The sequence below is a fragment of the Tamandua tetradactyla genome, chromosome 23 (assembly GCF_023851605.1).
Source record: "Tamandua tetradactyla isolate mTamTet1 chromosome 23, mTamTet1.pri, whole genome shotgun sequence".
Taxonomy (NCBI): domain Eukaryota; kingdom Metazoa; phylum Chordata; class Mammalia; order Pilosa; family Myrmecophagidae; genus Tamandua; species Tamandua tetradactyla.
The window spans coordinates 3,159,748-3,183,159 of record NC_135349.1 but is presented as its reverse complement, the minus strand read 5'-3'; the positions used below and the strand labels follow the sequence as shown (position 1 = coordinate 3,183,159).

Sequence of the window (23,412 nt, the reverse complement as noted above, 5' to 3'; positions counted from 1 at the left end):
CTCAATTGATGCTGAAAAATATTCAACATAATTCAGTATCCTTTTCTGATTAAAACATTTCAAAAGGTAGGAATTGAGGAAAAATCCCGCAATATGATGAACAGCATATATGAAAAACCCATAGACAGGATCATACTCAATGGAGAAGCCTTCTGAAAAGCCTTTCCCCTAAGATGGGAATGAGACAAGGGTGCCCTTTTTCACCACTATTATTCAACATCATACTAGAAGTTCCAGCTAGAGCAATCAGGCAGGAAAGGAGAAATAAAAGGCACCCAAATCAGAAAGGAAGAAGTAAAACTTTCATTATTTGCAGATGACATGATACTATACTTGGAAAATCCTGAGAAATCTACGACAAAGTTTCTTGAGCTAATAAACTCAGCAAAGTGTCAGGATACAAGATTACTGTGCAAAAATCATTAATGATTCTACACACAAGCAATGACCTAACTGAGAAGACAATTATGGAAAAAATTCCATTCAAAATAGCAACTAAAAGAATCAAGTATCTAGGAATGAATTTAACCAGGAAGGTAAAGGACTTTGTACACCGAAAACTGCACAGTATTGTTAAAAGAAATCACAGAACATTTAAATAGGTGGAAAGACATTCCCTGTTCATGGATAGGAAGGTTAAATGTAGTTCAGATGCCAATTCTACCCAAATTGATCTACAGATTCAATGTAATACCGATTGAAATTCCAAGAACCTACTTTGAAGACTTGGAAAAGCGAGTTCTCAAACTCATTTGGAAGGGAAAGAATACTTGAATAGCTAAAAATATCCTAAAAATGAAGAGCAAAGTATGAGGATTAATCCTTCCTGATTTTAAAGCTTATTGTAAAGCCACACTGGTCACAACAGCATGGTACTGACACAAAGAACAAGTAAGATCGCTAAAAAGCACATGAAGAGATGCTCGTTTTCATTAGCTACAAGGGAAATGCAGATCAAGATCACACTATCACCTCTCACCTATAAGAATGGCTGCTATCAAACAACCAGGAAACTACAAATGTTGGAGAGGATGTGGAGACACTGGAACACTTATGCACTGCTAGTGGGATTATATAATGGTACAGACACTATGGAAGACAGTTTGGCAGTACCTTAGAAAAAGGTGCCCTAAGACCTGGCAATACCACTACTTGGTATATACCCAAAAGAACTGAAAGCAGTGACAGAAACAGACATTTGCACACCAATGTTCATAGCAGTTTTATCACAATTGCCAGAAGATGGAAACAAGCCAAGTGCCCATCAACAGAAGAATGGATTAACAAAATGTAGCATATACATGCAATGGAATATTATGCAGCAGTGAGACAAAATGACATCCTGACGCATATAACAGCATGGAAGAACCTTGAGAACATAATGCTGAATGAAATAAGCTAGATACAAAAGGATAGATACTATATGATTTTGCTTTTAAGAGCTTGGTAAAGGGAAACTCAGAGGCTTATTAGAGTTTATTATATTATCATATAGAATATATGGGGACCTAAAGATACACAGAAGCTAGAAATGGGTGATTGGTTAGCTAATGAGGTTGAACATAAAGGTAACAGAATGGACAGACGTGAAGGCAGTTCATTAGTGGGTCTATAAGTAATATTACCATATTGAAGGTGAACATGATTGAAAGGGTTGTATAGAGCCATGTATCTCACCGATAAATATTACAAATAAAAATAAGTTCTTGCATGAACTACTTCAAAGGCATGAATCTTAAACAAAGAGTAAATAATAGAGGGTATGGGCAAAAACCACTATTGCAGTTTGTGGTCTATATTTAACAAGAAGACATCAACAGCACCACAGCACTACTGAGGGTAAACAATCAGGGAGAAACAGAAAAGTTAAGGGGAGGTTTGGATTTTCTATTTGGTGAGGGTGTGTTTATCAATTATTTTTCTTTGGAGCAATGTAAATGGTCTAAATTCAGAGTGTTGATGATTGTGCAACTAAGTGAGGATAATGTGAGGCACGGATTGCTGACTAAGGACATTCTACAAGATGCCCAATGAAAGGAGGTGGCTGAAGGATACATCAACTGAGAAGCAGAATAGTGAATAGTGGTGTATACATATGATGGAATATTGTGTGGCTACAGAAAGAAACAAAGTCATGAGGCATGCAACGAGGTAAAGGAACCTTGGGGACATTATGTGGCACAAAATAAGCCAGAAACAAAAGAGCAAATATTTGTATGGTCTCTTTTAGAAAATACTTATAAGAACATTGGGACCTAATTTCAAGTTCTTATAGCAGTCACATTTAGTCTGGAACTATAAATGTTATTTCTAGATTTTGGGATGCTGTGCTATAGATGTATCCCTGTAACTCTGGCTACATGTGTGACACCTAAGACTCAGAGTTGGAGTTCTGCAGCTCTGAAAGTCAGCATTGCTACATACAACTATTAACAAAATAAAAAAAAGAGATCAGGCTTCAATTGGAGATAAAAACAAAGCCAATTGGGTCAGGACTAAGGTAAATCAGAACACAGGGTTAAGGAAGACACTGCCTTCATTTCAGAACTTCACCTCCTCTTTGAGACCAAAGGAAAAGAGGTTTATTTTGTCTAGAACCTAAATTTCCTGTAGCACATGATCTAACTCAACCTGTCCAGATAGCTCATTTAAACAACCCAGAATGGAACCCAGAATGGAAATGAGAGCTTGTAATTCTGTATAGCTTAATGTAATACCCAGGTACATACCAGAGTATGTTGAGCAGATAATTAAAAAGTACTGACAAAGTCCCTTGAGGAACAGAAGGAAAACTATGAAACTATTAAGCTTTACCACCAGGGAAACTCCTGATACTATCTCAAACATTAGGAACTCCCAAATCAATAGGACAAGCCCTTGATCTTGTGGTTTGCTCTGCAGCAGAGAAGTTAAGTCTATGTATAGCTATGCCTAAGAGTTACTTACAGAAAACCTCTTTTATTGCTCAGATGTGGCCTCTCTTTGAGTTCAGCTCTACAAGTTAAACCATAACTCGCCCCCACTGTGTGGCACATGCTACCCAGGGGTGAAAGTCTTCCTGGCAATGTGGTACATGACTCCCAGGGATGAGCCTGGCCCTGGCACCAAGGGTTTGGCATTGCCTTCCTGATGAAAACAGAGAAAAGAAACATAATAAAATAAGGTATCATGGCTAAGAGAGTTGAAATAGTCAAGACTCTTATTCTGGAGGCTACTCTTATGTAAGCTTCAGCTAAATATTGCTAATTACCAGGGTTTGCCAAATGGCCAACCAAAACCATTCCTGTCAACCCTAAAGAACACCTGTGGCTTTAACCAAGATAAATAATCAAAGTTTCACACACTAAGATTACTTTACAGAAACCTACAGCCTCCAGATGGGTTCCTTGGCCAGATAAGTCCTGAAACCCAGAGGGGCCAGCCTCTTCAAAAACATCAATTAGTTCCATCCTTCTATTCCATCTTATCGACACCTCTTTTCAACATGAAAAAAGTTAGAATGAGCATAGCCCAAATATGCCCCAAAATCTGAAGAAGGATCAAAAGAGAAGGAGTAGTTATAACAGAGAGGATTTAACAAATGAGTATGACTGCTGAATCATTATATTGATATTTCTTTTAGTCTCCAGTGTCCTGGAGTAGCCAGAAGGAAAAACTAAAATTATGAAACTGTAACGCATACCAAACTCTGAAATCTGTTCTATAATTACTTGTTACAATGTACTTTGAAATTTGTCGTTTTTTTGTGTATATGTTATATTTCACGATAGAGCATGTTGGGATAAAAAAAAGCTTTTTAAAAGCATCTTTTTTCTAACTTTTCTTCAACAAAGTGTCAGTTTTTATCAGAAGAACAATTTTCAAAATGAAAGCAAGGGTATGCTAAGTCATTATGATAGCAAAGTTTAATCCATTGCCCATAATATTAACTACTTGGCTTTATTATAAACAGAATTCCAGACTACCATTGAAAACTTACATTGACTTTATAGGAAAATTACAGTGTTAGGACAAAGAAGATATTTATTTTAACTTTATTGAAATAAATGTATGCATGACTTATAAGAAATTATTTCCTTAGTCTTTGCTTATCTTAACTCTATGTCATGGTCAGATTCATCTGTCAACGTGGCCAGATGGTGGTACCTATTTGTCTGGTGAGCAAGTGCTGGCCTGTTTGTTACTATGAGGATATTTCATAGAATTAAATCAGGATCACACTGGCTGCATCCACAGCTGATTGCATTTGTAATCAGCCAAGGGGAGTGTCTTCTGCAATGAGTGACACTTAATCTAATCACTGGAAGGCTTTTAAGGAGGATTCAGAAGAGACAGTCTCTCTTCCTGCTTTGGTTGGCAAGCCTCTCCAGTGGAGTTCATTCAGATGCTCCATCGGAGTCATCAGCTTCACAGCCTGCCCTATGGATTTTGGACTCTACATTCCCACGGTTATACTTCTATAAATTTTTATATCTACAGATATTTCCTGCTGATTCTGTTACTCTAGAGAACCCTAGCTAATACACTCTACATTTCAAAACAAAATATCATACAAATGTTCTAAGAACTATGTAATGATATTGTGAATTACTGATTACAAATGTAGAATGGAATGATCATATGGTAAGAATGTTTGTGTTTGTTGTTATGTTTAAAAAATTAAAAATTAATAAAAAAAACCCCACCAAAATATCATAAGTCTAACAAACAAGTTACAGTCACTTAGCTGCTAACTAAGATGCTCAGGAAGGGTTTTCATGAGAAACTAACCAGCTGTCATTACCAGCCAAGACTCACAAAGGAAAGCTGCAGTTCAGTACAGAAGGACTACCTCGATTGCCACATTTCTAACATCCAACATTCTTCGGTTGATTCCCCCAACATTTTCATGGAGTAGTACGTAAAACAGTAATTCTCTTTTTCAGAAAAGATGAAACCTGAGGCACAGAAGAGTTATCCGGGGTCTTTGACCATCACTATTAATCAAAAATGCCACTGGGAGTTCGATGCCTCGACCCAGGACTTGTACGTTTGGAGGTGGGGGGGGTCACTGGAGCTGGCACCGTGCTGGGGTTCACACTAGTACTTTCTGCTACACTCACCCCAGTGCAGGGATGGTGCATGTCCTGTGGCTTTCGTGGGAGGTGACACTGATATATGCATCCTAGAAGCAGCTGGTTCATGGTTGGTGAAAGCAGTCCAATGTGCACCCTATAGCTGCCTGAAGACTTGGAAGGAAAAGTAAGTGTATACTTTTGCCCTGGTTGCCATGGGGACACAACCAAATTACTTATTTAGCTAGCAGCCACTTGAATTGTCGGGCTGTGCTTAAAGTGGAGGGGATATAGACTTGAAACTGGTGCCCACCTCCCATGCCTGTGGAGTCAAGATCTGTTGCATTTATAAGCCACAACAAGTGATGCCAAGCACTGTAATACTTTCCCATGAGAGTGGTTGTATTACTCAAAGAGAGGAATTCTAAGGGGTATCAAAAAATGTCCATGTACCCCAATACTTGCAGTGAAACCCATTCATTAGCTTTCCAGGAAAAGATAAGTATTCTTTGGTTATCAATAGGTATTTTGATCTTTGACAGCTTTAACACAAATTAGGATGGCAATATACATATTGATTTATACATTATAATGGAAATTTAATAAAGAGTTCAATAAAATAAGAATTTTGACTATAAGATATAAAAGGATAATTTCGGTCTGTGGTTTTACCATTACACATGTTAAAGTAGCATTTCATTAATTTTAATTGACTTTAAAATCCATTTAAAAAAATCAGATGGCCGAAAAATGCAGAACATTAGGTTTCAAGCCCCTTAAAAAATAAAAACATTTAAAATATTCTCCATTTTAATTAAACTTTTTAATGGGCTGGTTCTAAGGCTTTGTATTCTGAGTATTATTCTAGTTCTCCAGACTCGCAGTTTAATAGCAAGTTCAAGGCAGACAACTTCAAAATTGATGAGCTTTCCTTAGTTGTATAATTACAAACTAAAATTGCTCTCAAGTACTTTTAGCAATAATGAGTCCCTAGACACTCAATAAATGTTAAGGCACCAGAATGACATGTTTATTTAGTCAAGGGGTAAATACTTATTGGTAACTATTTTCTCTGGGTATAAGAACATTTTAAAACCAAGTGAAGTATTTGGGAAACTTGTTTCCCAGAATTTTAAATCACTACAGATCACTAAGTTGAGTTAGGTTCATTAATAGAACAAATGAACACCCAGGGTAATCACAAGGACTACTACTGGTATGTAAGACTCAGACCGCAATGCAGACTCAGAGAAAAAAAGACACCCAGACGTGTAAGAGCTGTGGCTACTCAGGAATGGACACAATTCTGTGGTAGGAGAAACACTGAAAGCTGGCCGTAGAGGGAGGGTCCTGGAGGCAGGGAGGGGCTATTCACACCCTCCACCAGTTTCATTTAATGTGGTGGTTAGTGTCTCCCAAAGAATCTGAGCACAGCCTACTCAGGGATCTTGCGGCAAGTATAGTTGACTTCATAATGGCAAGTATATGGAAAAATACAATTGAATTTATGTAAATTCACATTCTATCCAATTCTTCTATTTCCACTGTCAACTCAATTACAGCTGCAAATGGAGACAAGTTGTGGAGTAGAATTTCTAAAATGGTAACTCCCTTAAAACCCTTTCAGTTGCAAATATATTCAGATACACACATGTTCTGCTTTATACATAAATGCCCCCCCGTATTTAAGCCCCGAGCCTGACTAATAAAATACAGTCTCTAAATATTTGTTGAATGAATGAAAAGAAATTTAAAAATAGGCATTCATATTCACATATATTCTGTGACTATTCTTTTCTAAGCTTGAAACTACATTTTGATACCTGGAATCCAAGCAAGAAGAACAGTATTTAATCATTCAGTACTTGTTTATCGAGTGCAGACAACACTGTCCAAGAAAGGCAATACCGCGAAATACGGTCATGTACACAAGGAGAGACCTCTATGGGAAGAAAAGATCCAAAGTAAAAAAAAAGATAGTTATATGAAGTTCCAAATGTATTACACCAGTCTATGTGCTTTACAGAATTTTAGAGGAGGAGCTAAGCCAAATAAGCAGCTGACCCTACAAAACATGCAAGTCTGACCACAGTTGCTTTCCTAGTGACAGCTTTCTAAAATGTAAATGACTGATCTGATAGCCAACTGGAAAAACAGACCCAGTTCTCTGACCTGTAAGAGGAGAGGACTTGCTTCTGGGGCTCGCATGGGAGGAGAAATCATTCTCAACTTTGCTGACCCTCCCACATGCGCATCTTGCCTCCCACCCAAAGCTCTGTTCTAGGCTTGCATGGTCTAGGCAGCTCTCCCCCAACAAGGCAGCACGTATCTAACATTCTCCTATGGCTCTCCAGGAGCAGAGGCACTGGAGGTGCTCCCCAGACACACTGCTAATAAAGGCAGAGTTTTATAAAACCTCTGAGAAATGTCAGGAGAGAAGCAGAAAGGAACGCATTGTCTGTCTGAATAAAGGCAGACAAGAGACTCAAGCTCAGAGTTTGTCCATTTTCTCCCAGCCTGACCTACCTAGTAAATTGGGGTAGAATACTGACTGCATTAAAAGTAAAATCTAAAGAGAATCTATAGAGAAGACACATCATTTTTCTACCGAACAAGAAGATCACAGTTGAGAGGAAATAATACCATGAATAAACCCAGGATTAAGTCTTTACAACATTCCCTGTTAACAATATAGAGAGGACACCGACACAAGCAGACAGGGATGGCCTAGATTGACTGATGAAATTAGAATCAGATCTGGCACTAGTTGTGTCCCCTTAGGCTAATCACTCGGCCTTCCTGTTTTCTCATCTATAAACTGGGGATAACATACTTATATCAAAAGGGCTTTTATGAAACTAAAGTCAGATAATTTTGTGAATGAGCCTGATGCATGAGTTACCCATGCGGTATTTGCCGAGTCTGAATCGGGCTCAGCAGGTGTGGTGAATGAAAATGGCAAGTGAGAAATAAACGTAGTATGGTCTTCCCTTTCCATGGATAAATACCAAAAAGCCTTCTAGAGTTTTGGTTAACAGACTTCTACACACACAAATAAAGGTAGGTCACTGAATTCTCAGATTAATGCCATAAAATGACCTGATTCCACTACTACTTAAACCACAGCTGTGTGCTCATGAGCCAAAGGATATCAATTTAGCAAAGAGGCCTATAAAAAACTTATTTTCAGACACTGCCACCCAGCTAATACAAACATCAAAACGCACTTTACAAGATTTTACTGTGGGAAAATCTCTACCCTTTTCTCAGCATGTGCTTAGGCATCATAAATGCAATTGATCCTTGTCCTCGAGGAAAAACACTGCCTAGTAGGAGTGATGGAGAGGAATGAAGAGATTATGGAGAAACTGTTGAGTACTAGCAAAGGATTTATTTCATCAAGGAATTTTGCTCATCAGAAACATATTTCATATTTATGGCAGTGTTTCTCAAATTTTCTAGCTAGCCCTGAAAAGCATTTTAGACATTTTGTCTTTATCCAGGAGAGTTTTAATTTTAATTAATTGTTTCAGCACTAGGCACAAATGGCCATGCCAGCCATGAGGCGGTGGGGGGGGGGGGTGAGGGAGTGGGGGGGTGAGGGAGTGGGGGGTGAGGGAGGGGGGTGAGGGAGTGGGGGGTGGGGATAGTCACAGGCAAAAGAATGGAGTATATGAGGAAGGTGAAACAGCTCAGGCTTAGGCACAAAAATTTCTAGCCAACTTTTCCTCCTAAAAAAATAAATAAAACAGAAATAGTACTTAAACACATTCCCTTGAGTGTAAAATCCACTCAAAGTAAAAGCCATTAAAAAGATGACAGAAAAAAATCTAAAAAAATAAGATGGTTCCCAACAAATGGCTCCCCAGAGGAGGGGCATTCCTGATTCCCTCTGTCCTTGAGATATTCTGAACATAGCAAATTAATCTGTAATAAGTTCATCTTATATAGTGATATAAGGAAACAATAAATAATTCAGCCCAAAATTAAATGAGCATTGTCATGGCCAAGCAAGATGCTCTTTGTCCAATTAAAAGGAGAGCAAGAGCAGGGCTGCTGCCTGCCAGCAAGCCCAAGGCCTTGGAGCAGAGGGTCTGTGGGGTGCTGCTGGATTTCCCACCACCAGTATCTTCCTCAGGAAGGATGAAAGGCCTTGGAGCAGGGGGTCTGTGGGGTGCTGCTGGATTTCCCACCACCAGTATCTTCCTCAGGAAGGATGAAAGGCCTTGGAGCAGAGGGTCTGTGGGGTGCTGCTGGATTCACCCACCACCAGTATCTTCCTCAGGAAGGATGAAGAGGGAAAGTTGACTCACCCATTCCTGAGGCCCAGAAAGTCTAAAGCCTCAACTTTCTCTCCAAATCTTATTTTCTTAAGAAGAAGGCACTCCAGAGGCTGCCTTTCCTTCTGTAGATAAAGGGGCAGTGGGCAGAGCCCCTGACCTGCCTGTTTGATGACTACATATAAGATTATGTCTTCATGGCAGGAACCTGCCTAAGGAGTGTCTGCTGTGAAAGTGAGAGCTCTTCTTCAAAAGCAAATAATAGCAGAGGCACACAGAAAATCACTAGTAGCGCCAATTGCTTTTTAAATGCTCTTCACCTTTCAAGTCTGTCACAGTCTTAGTTCCTCTTTAAAAGAGCGTAATTATTACAAGGCTCTCCTCTTTTGTTAGTTCTTTTTGATCGCTGAGTGACAGCTAGGCCGCTGGGACGGGGACTCCCGGGACGGCCACAGCAGAACCTCAGCATCTCAAGGGGTCTTCCAGGCATGACTTAGAAATGAGTGCTCCCCAAACCACACAAGAAGACCTTCATGCTTTAGTGGGAAACTCAGCCAACAGTGAGCACAACATGCGTCTAGACGAAAATGCAGCTTTAACTAGCTTTCTTCCTGAAAACTGCTGTAGACATGGCCTTGGTGTGAGCCAGGCCATCCGCCAGGTCCTGGGCTCCTCACCACACTCCGGGGTGCCGTGCGCAGTGCTAGCCAACGAGCAAAACACCAACAGGTCAAAACAAATTATAACCAGGTAGGGCTGCCAGGAGTCATTTTAAATCCTGGGCCCCTAAACTACATGTTTAGGAAGGGCTACCACATCCTTTGTGAACGGCAAAATAAAGATACTTCCTGGGAGACGCAGGTTGGGCTGGGCTCCAGGAGGCCTTGCATTATCTAGCTATGCAGAAGCAATTCTCAAGGTGCTGGCCAGAGAATCCAGCTGAACTGTTAGCCATAGTTAAGAGACTGGTACTTATATTCTTTTCAGAATTCTGAGAGATTTTGCCTCTACAACTTCAGCAGATGTAGACCTGCTTGTTGGGGACGTATGCCCCATAATGACTCGCCCTCCTCTGCCATCCCTGTTCCTTCACATTGCGACCTGGGGCTGCCTGCGGGTCCTCTGAGGGACGCCAGGGTCACTTCTGGAGCTGCTTCTCTGCCCTCCTCCCGGTAATGGTCATAGCAAAACGTGCTCCAAGCACTTTCCACAGGTTGGTACCATGCTCCTATCTAGTCCTAGCAATGGTCCCACAACCTGTGGTGAAGCTCTAGGACTGGGACCCAGCAGTATGTGTGCAGAAGTCCCTGCCTGGGCCATCTCTGGCTGCGTGATTTTGAACAAGCTGCTTGGTTGCCACCACTCACTCTCAGGTACCTCTGTCCTAGGGTGGTCATGAGAATTAAATAAGGTAATATACAAATAGAGCTCGGTGTAATACCTGGCATGCACTCACTACTCAAAAATAGTTAGTCTGGCGGGCCGCGGTGGCTCAGCGGGCAAAGTGCTTGCCTGCCATGCCGGAGGACCTCGGTTCGATTCCCGGCCCCAGCCCATGTAAAAAACAAACAAACAAACAAAATACAATAAAACAAGAAAATGTTTAAAGATGTTTCCCTTTCTTCCTCCCTTCCATCCTTCCTTCCTTCTCTCTGTCTTTCCTTCCCTTCCTCCCTCTCTCTTTAAAAAAAAAAAAAAAAAAAAAAAAAAAAATAGTTAGTCACATGTTGCCTAATTAATGTTAATCATGCTATAATTTCTAGAAATGGAAAGTACTTTGGATCATGAAAGTTTAGTCAAGATACTATTCCCTTAAAAAAAATGTTAGTCATTTTTTTATTACAGACAGGAAACTGAGGCTATTAGAGGTGATGTAATTTTTCCGAAGAAAGAGGAAGAACTGAGACCCTAACTTGACCCTCTCATATCACCCCCCAACCCCCCACCCCGACAGCATTTTCTCAAGGCCTCTCACCCCTTACCCCAATCTCTGTGCCTTCCCTATCCCCAGGTGCTAACCTTTGTCATGGTGATCCATAGTACTGAGTCTTAGATCCCCACCCTGCTCCTCCCAAGAGCGAGCCATGAGAATCCTCCTCAGGGAAGGCACTCTCCCAGTCCCACACCTCACTCCCCAGTGCCCTGGTATATGGTAGGGGATGATGGAGCTGGTGATGACGTGGAGGAGTGGCTGATGTGGACACAGGTTGAGGAAGTCCACACATCACCATCTACCAGGAGGACAACTGCCCCATCGAAGCTTACATCTCAATGGATAGGAGGCCCCTGAGCCATCCAAGTTACACAAGTTGGAGTTAAGGGGTTCCTTTTCCTCTCCTGGCAAAACCCCAAAGCCAGGGCTTTTGGGGTTACTTCTATAGAAGTTTCCTTCTCTTCTGTGCACTAGCCATCAGTCTTGGTAACAAAAGACAGCAAAAATAGGACTAGGGCTTAGAAGAGTTCCACCCATCACTGAATATCAGTGAAAACAGTTATTCTTTTGGAAGTCTAGGATGTTTTTTTCTCAAGAGCCACCAATTTGGGGCTTTCCCAGGAAAAACTATATAAAACTCTTTGTTTTGGAAATTAAGATGTGAGAAAATCAGCAGTTTTCAGGCTCGCTTGGGTGAGTAGTGATATGTCCAAAACATGCCATAAAAATTTAAAGAGGATCATTTTAAGAACATCTGAGAATACTGAAAACCTTATTATCCATGACACACACCTGTGAGATATGGGCAGTGTGCATATTTAGGTAATATTGCTCACAGTGCCTCAACACTACATATGCAAAGAAAAATACAAAAAATGGATAGAAATAGAAAAAAGGGTAGTAGCCAGCTTCTCCAACTGTCTCCACTTCTTGCCATTCTTGATATCATGCAGTTCATTTCCATGACAAACATAACACAGGAACATAAACATAATTGCCTCCATTTATCTTCTTAGAGAACTGCAGTGTTATTGGTTAAGCCTTGATAAATTTGTTCTTAATCCTTGGCCACATTTCTCACAGAGAAACATTTTAGGCTTCACCACAAGCAGTATATAACTAGGCAGCCTGGCCCAAAATGATTAAATGAACCAGGGACTAAGCCTTTGCCAGAACTATAATAAAAGCAGCAACCTTTGAGATTCCCTGAAGGAGAAGCTAGCCTTTTCCAGGTACAGAAGGTAGGAAAGAGGGAACATTTTAAGTCTCTGAGTCCCAACTCTTAGCCAAGTGTTTGAGCATGTGAACCTCCTTATGGTAGGCAGAAAAACAGTCCCTTCAAAAGATACCTGTGCCTAATCCCTGGGATCTGTGAATATGTTACCTCACAAGGCAAAGGGACTGTGTAGGTTTAATTAAGGATGTTGAAGTGGGGAAATTATTGTGCACTGTCTATGTGGGTCCAAGTAACCAAAAACATCCTTAAAACTGAAACAGGCAGGCAAGAGTTCGGACCCAGAGAAATATTTGAAGATACCATACTGCTTGCTTGGAAGATGAGGAGGGGAACAAGAGCTAAGGAATGCAGGCAGCCTCCAGAAGTCAGAAACAGCAAGGAAATGGATTTTCTCCTACGGCTTTCAGAAGGAACGTAATCCTCAACACCTTGATTTTAGCATACTGCAACCCATTTGGACTTCTGACATCCAGAACTGTGAGATAATAATTTTTTTAAGTCACTGAGTTTGTGGTAATCTGTTACAGCAGCAGTAGAAACCAATACACTCCTGAAAAAACTTTAGTTCTCTGGACTCCACTTAATACATCTCAAAAGTGAGTGATCCCTGCCTGGTTCACAGGGTTGTTGTGTGTTTAAAAAAAAAAAGTTTAAAGAATATAAGAATATACACGTGCAGAGTTAATGTGTGGCCTGTAAATATTTAGTTGTGTACTCCCGCTATTACAGAGACAAGTTCACATTTGTGGCAAGACAGATTCAGAGCTTCCTCTGCTAGCATGTGGCATCGGTTCATTTATTTTGATGGAATGAAAAGATTTTTGATTGCAGACATTTATAATCTTTCTCCATCCTTCATGTAGGGTCTCAGCATGTAGCTTGGGGTAGGAGCATGCAGAGATCTGGAGAAGGGGAGTGACTTGGGAATCTGCATTGAGGAGAGAAACAGGAAAACTAGAAAAGATCCAGAGAGGAAGAGTGAGGTGGAAAGAAGCTATGCAGGTTACTGGGAGGCAAGAAGTAAGATTTAAAGGGAAGTTTTATGGTTCATCGTTCATTTTATGGCTCGTGATTAGTTTTGTGCTTCTTTGGGAGACTGACAAAGATTTACATTGCTTTGAAAACATTTATTTTTCTGGTGGAGAGGGTTAATTATGTTTTTTTTCCCCCTTTGTCACAAGCAGAGGCTAGGGCAAAATGTATCTCAATTCTATGTATTTACCCAACTGACAAGCAACTATTGAGTACCTACTGGGGGGATTCACCAGTAGAAAAGAGAGGATTGGGGCTGAGCAGTCAGCAGAGTGCACTGGGGACGGGGAGGCCAGGCAGGCTCTGGTTCTGGTGAAGGTGTTGGTCCCCGCCCCCGTGGCCTAGGCTGTGGTCCCTGAAGCCCTCTCCACGGAAAAGCCCAGTGCATTTTGTATAAGTAGCTACTGCAGGCCTGGGGCAGGAAATGGACAAGACATCCTGTAACACCTTGTTGTACTACATAATAGGGAAGCAACCAAAGGCTACCAGGGTCATGTCAAAGGACATGGGAGCCACGGGAGAAGCTCTTACTATCTGAGAAAAAGCACACCAGAAGGAAAGAAATGATGCTGTCCCTCTTTGCAGAAGACGGCATGACAGGCTACGTAAAAAATATCAAAGAATTTAAAAAACAAAACAAATTTATAGAACTAATAAGTGAGTTCAGCGAAGTCTCAGGACACAAGACCAACAGGAAAAGTCCAATCTATTCTATACATTAGCAATGAACACAAAGAAACTGAAATTGAAAATACAATACCATTTACAATCTCTCACAAGAAACACTTAGGTGAAAATCTAACAAAACATGACAGAACTTATATGCTGAAAACTACAAAACCCTGGAGAAAGAAATGTCTAAATAAATGGACAGATATACCTTGCTCATGCACTGAAAGACTCTAAATAATAAATATGTTCATTCTCTCCAAACATGCAATTCCTACCAAAATGCAAGAAAGATTTCTGTAAATACAGACAAAATCATCCTTACATTTATATGGAAAGGCAAAAGAACTACAATAGCAAAAAGCAATTGTGGAAAAGACCAAAAAAGGAGGAATCACTTTACCTAATTTCAAGACTTATTACATAGCTACAATAATCAAGACAATTTAGTGTTGGCAGAAGGATAGATAGCCAGATCAATCAAACAGGACTATGATCCACACAACAACCTGAAAAGTAACCTAAATAGTTATACAGTTCTGGGAAAGGTATGGTGTCCCACCTCATGGAAACGCGAAGGCAAAATGTGACTACATGAGGTAGAAAGAAAATGTGAAAAAGATGTGAAATCAGAAAAAAAAAATGAACCAGGTATTCGTGCTACAGACATTTATTCAGTAACGTAAATGATAAAATAGATAACAAAGGCACACAGTTCCAAATTTACCATTGTGAAGTGCACATAAACTACGGCAAGGACTGGGAGAAATTACAGGCCTGTGTTTTTTCAGTTTAAAAATAAAGGGTGTCTATTTTGTCTTGAGCCTTTTGTCTTGAAGATTACACCCACACTGATACAACAAATTGAATTTTGATAAAGGTGCAATTCAACAAAGAAAGAAGAGTCTTCTCAACAAATGGTGCTAGAAAACTGGACATTTACAAGGGAAAAGAAAATTAACTTACACCTAACCCTTACACAACATATATAAAAATTAAATGAAAACGCATCATAGATTTATAGGTTAAATATAAGAACATAAAAATTTTAGAAAAAATAGTAGAATATTTCAGGAATTAGGGCTTGCTGAAGAGTTCTTCGATATGACATCAAAAGCATGGTCCATAAATGAAAAAAACGATAGATGGGATTTCATCAATAAAAACTTTTGTCCTATGAAAGATTTTGTTCTTCTGAAGATGAAAAGACAAGCGACAGAATGTGAGAGAACATTTGCAAACCAAAATCTGATAATGGACTCAAATCTAGAATATATAAAGAACTCTGTCAACAGAAAAAGATGAACAGACCAATTAGAAAATGAGCAGAGGACGTGAAGCGGCATTTCATGGAAGAGGAAGAGGATATGCAGTTGACAGGTAGGCACAGCCTGGCACTAGCTGTCAGGAAAATGCACACTGAGGCCATGATGTGGTTTCACTGCACACCTATTAAAACAACTGAAGTAAAAAATAGCGATGCAGAGAAATTGGATCACCTATAACCCTTACCCTACAATCCAGCAATTTGTCCCTTGGACCTTTACTCCAGAGACATAAAAATGTATGTCCACACAAAAACCTGCATGTGAATGTTTGCAGCATTTTATTTGTAACAGCCAAAACCTGGAAACAAGCAAATACCCCTCAACAGGTGAAGGGTTAAACAGGGTGTGCTACCTGCATAGATGGAGTACCACTCAGCAATAAAAAGGAGCGGCTATGACCCACACAACAACTTGGACAGATCTCAGGGGCACTAGGTGGAGCGAATAAAACCTATTCCCCAAAATTCACATGCTGAATGATTCCACTTAAACAACATTCTTGAAATGACAAAATCACAGAAATGGAGAATAGATGACTGGCTACCTGGAGTAAGGGATGGCAGGGGCAGGGAGGTATGGCTGCAACGGGCAGCCCTGGGAGGTCTTTGGGTGCTGGAGTAGGTCTGTGTTATGAGTGCAGGGTGGGGGTGGGGGGCCACAGGCACCTGCATAGGTGAGAAGATGGCACAGGACGACGCACATGCATTGCACCAATGTTATGTAATATACAGTGCAAATATAATATGCGTGAAAGGTACGTGGGACCTCTCTGAACTATGTTTGCAAATTCTGTGAATGTGTAATTATTTGAAAATAAAATAAGTTAAAAACAAAATCAAAGAACAAAACAAAGTGCCAGAGGGGAGAAAAGGAACACTCCCAACTCGTTCTGTGAAGTTAGAGAACTTTGGGAATTAAACCAAAACACTGATTTGTCCTCCTGGACCACACCAGCTGATGGGTGGAGAATTCTGACTGGAGTTTTCAGGGACAGACCATGCTGGAGTTTGAAAACTGAAGTACAGAACCAGGAAAGCCTGTGAAGATGGAGGCTCCAGGATCCAGAGACTACCAGGGGCCCAGGAGGAGACAGGGAAGGCTTGGAGTGTTAGAGAAAGTGAAGGAGCCCAGGGAGGCCTGAGCAGGGTGAGCAGAGAGAGAAATGAGCTGGAACAACCATGCCACATGGAACCTTCCAGGCCTTGCTCAGAGTGTCCCCAGCAAGGAGCAGGCCAGCGTCGCTCACTTGGGGTCCCTGCCTGCTTTGGTCAAGCTTGGTGATCTTGCTGTTCAACGTTTAGGGCTGAGGAGGGACAAGGATGGGAACAGGCTACTGATAGGACGCTGACAATCTGTAATGGAAATACATTATACAAAGGCAGCTGTATGGACTCAAATTGCAAAGCTGAGGCCACTTTGTGAATAGAAAAGAAAGGATTAAACAATTCAGTAGTCTCTATGGGTCATGGAAAGGAATTTATGCTTTTAATTATAACCTTGCAGTGATCCTGAAAAGAGAATAAATTACATGCACTATGCTCCAAAGAAAAGTAGAGACACAGTAGAAAAGTTTTCATAAATGATACCACAAGAAAAAAAAAAGTTATCGTAATAAAATATTACTTAAAAAAAACACCTATTTAAAATAGCTAATTATCCAATAATGCTTCATAAATGAAATAATAACATGTTTTATTTTATTATCTGCATCTATGTCTTCCTTTGTTCGAAAAGTGTCAGCCTGGTATGGCTGGCTTGACTGTGTTTGGGGATATACTAAGAAAATAAAAGGAATTAAAAAAAAAACTACATTCAAATATCTGACTTTGATCTGAAATGACAGCATTTCACATCAGTAGAAGGAACAAAAGGGTTAGATTAGATATAAAGAGAAGATCTAAGGGAATTGGTTCAACCAGAGCCAAGATCTGCGATAGGAACAAATTAACCCAGCCAGCGGCTCTCACACCCAGGTCTCCACCACCACAGCCTCTGAAGGTCAGCGGACATCCACCAGGCGACAGTGGACTTGTCGTTTTAGATGCAGGGATAATGCGTGTGTACTTAGGCGTGATTCAGATGAATAACTTAGCACTGTTGTAGTTCATGAATCATTTGGTAAGTGATGGCAGGAAAAAACAGCACTTTGCTTTAAAAAAAAGAAGAGAACAGAAAGCTATGAGCATAGCCAAGAGCACATGAGTATGACTAGAAATTTTTATTGAAGAATAATTGGAATAAAGTCACAAATATGTCATTATTCACACCAAGTTGTCTAAGAATCGATAGAATTAGAGATTTTTTAAAAAGCTAAGAAAATAGAATTGCTACATTCTCTTATAAGGCTGGACACTCAGGTCAGAACTACGCTGAGATGTCCAGCAGAAATCCTAGCACACTGAAGGGCTGGGAACTGGGAGACAAACCTCACCACTGTAAGAGTCTCACCAGGAGACATCTGCTTTTCATTGTATGTAAATAAGAGTTATAATGAAACTTGAAAAGTAACCTAAATAGTTATATAGTTCTGGGAAAGGTGTGGTGTTCCACCTCATGGAGACAAGAAAGGAAAACTGTGCCTTCATGAAGCAGAAAGAAAATGTGAAAAAAAATATGAAATAAACCAGAAAAAAAAAAAATGAACCAGGCATTCATGCTACAGACATTTATTCAGTAAAGTAAATGCTAAAATAGATACCAAAGGCACACGGTTCCAAATTTACCATTTTGAAATTTATGTATAGTAAGGCAAGGATGGGGAGAAGTTATGGACCCACGTTTGTCAATTTAAAAATAAAGGGTATTGGGTGGTGCAATGGTGGCTCGGTGGCAGAATTCTCGCATGCCATGCTGGAGACCTGGGTTCAATTCCCAGAGCCTGCCCATGCAAAAAATTAAAATAAATAAAGGGTGACTATTTTGTCTTGAGCCAGGAGGGGATTCAAGAGAATAGTTCAGAAAACAGGGAGCCCATCATGTTTCTAGACAGGAGAATTACTGGGTCAGAAAGACATAAATTCCTTCTAGAGTAGATGCAGGTTTTAACAAAATTATAAAAACCACCCTAATTCAACTCTCAGAAAATAGGAAATAAATATTTTTGAAGTTTTGAAGAATAAAACAAATAATAAAGCCCCCAAAATTGCTTTAAAAAGGAGACTAAAGATTGTCCTGTCAGTTAATAACTGATATTAAATCCATATTCTTATAAATAAATAATTGAATAATAAATAGTTGAGAGAGAAGGGACAAAACTTCCTTATAGGAGAATTCCAATTAATAAATGTAGGAGTGAGAGAAATAGAAAAATCACTATTAGAAATCCACAGAAATAAGCACTACAGGCAAGCTCCACTGACAAACGCTAAATTAGTGGGCAAAACGTTAAGGAGAAGAAACAGAGTATGTGTATAACCTCAAACTATTTACCCAAACTATTTATCAATTTGGGGGGATGGTTTTAATGTATCCCACAAATTCTTTGATATTCCCCCCTCCAGGAGGTGGGGCGTAAGTTCTCTCCCGAGCGTGAGGGACTGAGTGACTCACGTCTGATGGAGACGGCATGGAAAGGGACAAGAAGGAAAGACACCTGCCCACACAGCCTAGCCAGGTGCTGGGTTTGAGGATCCACCATGAGTCATGCTGGCAGCAGGTGCCCTCAGCGAGGATGAGATACAAAGGACTCTTCACCTCTCCAGTGTTCTTCTCAAAACTCCATGACCCATCTAACCATGACAAACCATCAGACAAACTCTAACTAAGTGACATGTTACAAAGAACTGACCCACCTTCATCAAGAGTGTTAAAGTTATGAAAGACCAGCTAAGACTCTTGGAGATAAGAGGACTGAATGCAATGTGAGATCCCAGACTGGATCCAGGAACAGAAAAAGGATGTTAAGGGAAATCCAGAGTCTCTAGCTTAGTTAGTATTATTGTGCCAAAGTCAATTTTGTAGTCTGGTAAGTGAGTTAGCACTAGCGAAAGTTGGGTGAGCAAATACAGGAACTCTCTTGCAACTCTTATGTAAGTCTAAAATTATTTCAAAATAAGATGTTTTAAAAATGATGTTAACATAAGAATAACTACAAAAAGCTGGCATTGGTACAGAATAGAGAGCCTCAAGTGAGACCTGGTATAGAAGTATAATGAATATATAATGAAGAAAGCTATGAATCTCTAGGGCAAGAATAGATAATTCAACCTATCACCATGGAAATACTGGCAGCCATTTAGAAAAAAATAATTAGACATGCCATACAGTAATCTAAAATTCACATGCAACATAATAATATAACATTCTAATGGGATTTTACAATGGAAAAGAAATTATGGGAAAAAGTTTATGAATTATGACATATACACCATGAAATATTACACAGCCTTTGAAAAGAATGAATTAGAATTATGCAAGTTGAGTTTAGTTTTTGTAGGTATTGCTGAATATGAAAAGTAAGATTTAGACAAGCATGCACCCATACACATGTCTATATGGACCATATGACTAGGGAGAAAAATAAGGAAAGTACATATTAGGTTATTAACATGGGCTGGAAGAAAAGAGAGGCAAAGGAGGAGAGAGGTAGGGGACAAAAAGGGAAAAGGGAAAAACTAGGTGCATAGGTGGTTCAGTGGTAGTATGCTCACCTTCCATGTGGGAGACCTGGGTTCAATTCCCAGTTCATATATCCGCCTCCCCCCAAAAAAGGGGGGCTGTCTGAACTTTAAAAAAATATATATGATCACATTTATGCATTTATTTAGATGATTATATCAGTATATGTTTAAAGAAATTAAATTAAAAAAATTAACTTTACAAGGCAAAAATAAAATTTGGCTAAGTGCCTATCTTGCTTCTGAATGTAAACATATTTTTCTAAATGTAAAATCTATGTAATAATTAATGAAGAGCTTATAAATTTGACTAATTTCAGTTCATGTTTTAAAAGTGAGAAAACTGAAGGCAAACTGACAAAAATTGTTAAGAAAACAAAATTCATTTAAGTAATTAATGAAAGGAAAACAATGCATACCATTTATCCTCAAACCCAGAGCTGCACAGGAGAAGGTGGTACAGGCCAAGGCAGTAAGAAGTGGTTAATCCTGGAGAGAGACTGCAAGTGAGGGCGGCAGGCTGTCCTGGACTTGGTGTGCAGTGTCACAGGGAGAGGTCAAGGCTGACTGGCCCCAGCACCGTGCTGGGCAGGTGATGAGGATGGGCAGCCCCTGTCCTCAAGGAGCTCTGCGTCCTGCAAAGGTGGGCTCTCCAGCCGCACTCTGAGACTCCCTTCTATGTATGGTTACCTTCCAGATTAAGACATCATTTTCACAAAGAAACCTCTCCATCTTCATATAAGCTCTTCCATTTTAACCAGTCATCTATGGGCACTGCACATAAATTCCCCAGCATCCCATTCACTTAAGTCCCCAATAGTCTTCCCTTTATGAGCCTATACAACTGTGATTCTCTTTTTCATTTTACAGAGCTATTTTCTACCTTTAATAACTTTTTTCTCCCTCTCCAACATATCACAATGAGCCGAACTTATGGCTCTAAGCAAATCAAGAGACTCAAAGGAAGACTGCACAAAATTGTAGAATTCCATTTTACTGGTTTCCAGAGCAAGCTGGTTGAGCTCACAGAACAGTCTAAATTTTAAAGCCAAAGGTTATGAATTCTATTTCTAAGCATTCTCGTGATGTCTGTGTGTGCATCTAATCATGAATCATTACCTTCTCAGAAACACATTTTATGAGAGCTAAAAGTTTAGATTTATGGCCCTCACTATTATTATTCTGAGTGTAATCGGTCAATTTCACAGATTTTACTATCTGACTCAAGGAAGAATACCAATGGATCCCTAGCTGTTCCTAAGACCTCATCATTTCATGCTCTGCCATGGTGGAAGAACAGCAGCTACTCTTTAGAGCTTATGCTTCAGGAGGGACACATTTTAAGTCAGGTCCCAGCTCTCAACACAACATGATGGGTTGTAACACATCAGCGTCACTTTTCAATTTACTGTCATTTAACTTTTTGAGATGACTAAGAGAAGGGAAAGAATGTCAGCTAGAAGACATATTTAACAGCTAGATACATTGAGGCAACAAGGGAAAATCCCACACATATGGCCACCGTCCTACCGACGCTGCTCCAGGCCCCATCTCTGAAGGAGAGCTATGCCCTTTATACTAATTTGCAGCCCCTCATATTTTGCTCTCAGCAGCAAACTCACAACATGATCCATAAGGCTTGAGCTAAGGCCTGTCCAGCAGCACAGGAAGGGCTAATGCCAGGGTACACGGAGGTCAGGTCTCTTTGGCACAGAATATGAGGTGGCATCAAGTTACAAGGCACCCTGCCCAGCTTTCCTAAAGGAAAAGGCTCCCAGCCACAGCATGTCGTCCCACCTACCTGCATGGCAGGATGGGGACAGTGGAGTCCCCCCTAACAAAGGTGATCTGTGTGCTAGCAGAGTTTGGTGTGGGTGAAAGACCCTGGACTTAGGCAGCTGTGCCACTAACTTTGGACCAGCTATCTGGTCTCACTGAGGCACTGAGGCCCATCTGAAAGAAGGAGCAAAGATGCCCCATAGGACTGCCGTGAAGTCAGTGAGGTGGCACACGCCGAGCGCCCAGTGGAGTCCTGGCACAGAGTTCATACTTAATAATATAAAAGAAATAATAATAACAATAGTTAACATATTAATGAGTCTATTAAACTTTTCCATAGGCCAAATTCAGTGTCCAAAAATTCACATAGGGCCAGAGATGGAGGGCATAAAGCAGGTGGCCTCATGGCCAATCAGATGGAGAAGTGAGACTCAAGCCCAAGCTCTGAGTGTGGGCATATCCCAGACCTTGCTCCACGTGCCTTTGCTTTTTTATTTCATTTTATTTTTAAAAATCATTTTAAAGTAAAAACAAAGAAGAAAAAGAAAAAGGATGAAGCAGTAGCAGCAGCTAAAATAAGAAATGTTAAATATCATATTCAGGACAGTATCTACATCTTGAGGGATGGGAGAAGCAGGAAGGTCCTTTACCCAGATCAGCAATGTGTTACATCTCTAAGCTTCCAGATGTGTGCACAGGCACCCATGACATTATCCTTTTTAGTTTTCATACATCTTATATATATATTGGCATGGGCAGGCTCCGGGAATCGAACCCAGGTCTCCAGTATGGCAAGCAAAGATTCTGCCAGAGCCACCGCTGTACTGCCTATCTAAAATATTTTATAACACATTATTTAACAGAGGTGAAATCATAAAATATAAAGTTAATTCATGGAGCACACTGGAGAAATTTTATAAAGATAAAATGTTTATTAAAAAACAAACAACAAAAAAACAAACACCAAACTTGGCATATGCTAAGTTCAACTACACAGTTCCCCCACTTGGGCCAGCTGACCCCTCCAAGAACCAGGTACCCAGCCTACAAATGTCCATTTTAATACTTAGAAGGCAGGGGGGCCTAGCTGGACTTAGGCTGATACAACAACGTTTTCCAAAGTGGATGCAACTGTACAAAAATTCTGCTTCCCCCGCCCCACCCCATCTTGCTTGATTGAGCCCATTTCCTTTCTGTGCTCCCAGAATAACCACGCTACACACCCATTAAGAAATCGGTATTCTGAATGTTGACACCCCATTTATACTTTAAACCTTGCTTCCAACAGCTAAGTGGCAGAAGAGTGGAAGTTTAAAAAAAGATACAGGTTATAGCTTTCCAAATCTAAAGGAAAAACAAGATTGCTTAGTTGCTGACAATAGCTATAGAATCGACAGATGAGAAGGATGCAAAAGCTGTAAAGGGCAGAGGCTCAAGGGTCTACTTAAACGTTTACACTGAGAAAGAAACGTGAAGGAGGAAGG

At 40.2% G+C, this 23,412-nt stretch overlaps 1 protein-coding gene across 7 annotated transcripts in view; it reads right to left on the bottom strand.

Annotated features, from left to right (window-relative positions):
* SDK1 (sidekick cell adhesion molecule 1) overlaps nt 1-23,412 on the bottom strand; it is a 1,057,379-nt gene that overhangs the window by 434,374 nt on the left and 599,593 nt on the right. For 5 of the 7 annotated variants that reach the window (XM_077140483.1, XM_077140481.1, XM_077140482.1 and 2 more), the window contains one exon: nt 2,947-3,126. The exons of 1 other annotated variant lie outside the window; for it this stretch is intronic. In XM_077140483.1, coding sequence (XP_076996598.1) covers nt 2,947-3,126 — 180 coding nt within the window. Of the gene's footprint in view, nt 1-2,946; nt 3,127-6,877; nt 6,975-23,412 lie in introns of those variants that run through there. One more of the 7 variants, XM_077140487.1, reaches the window with a different exon arrangement.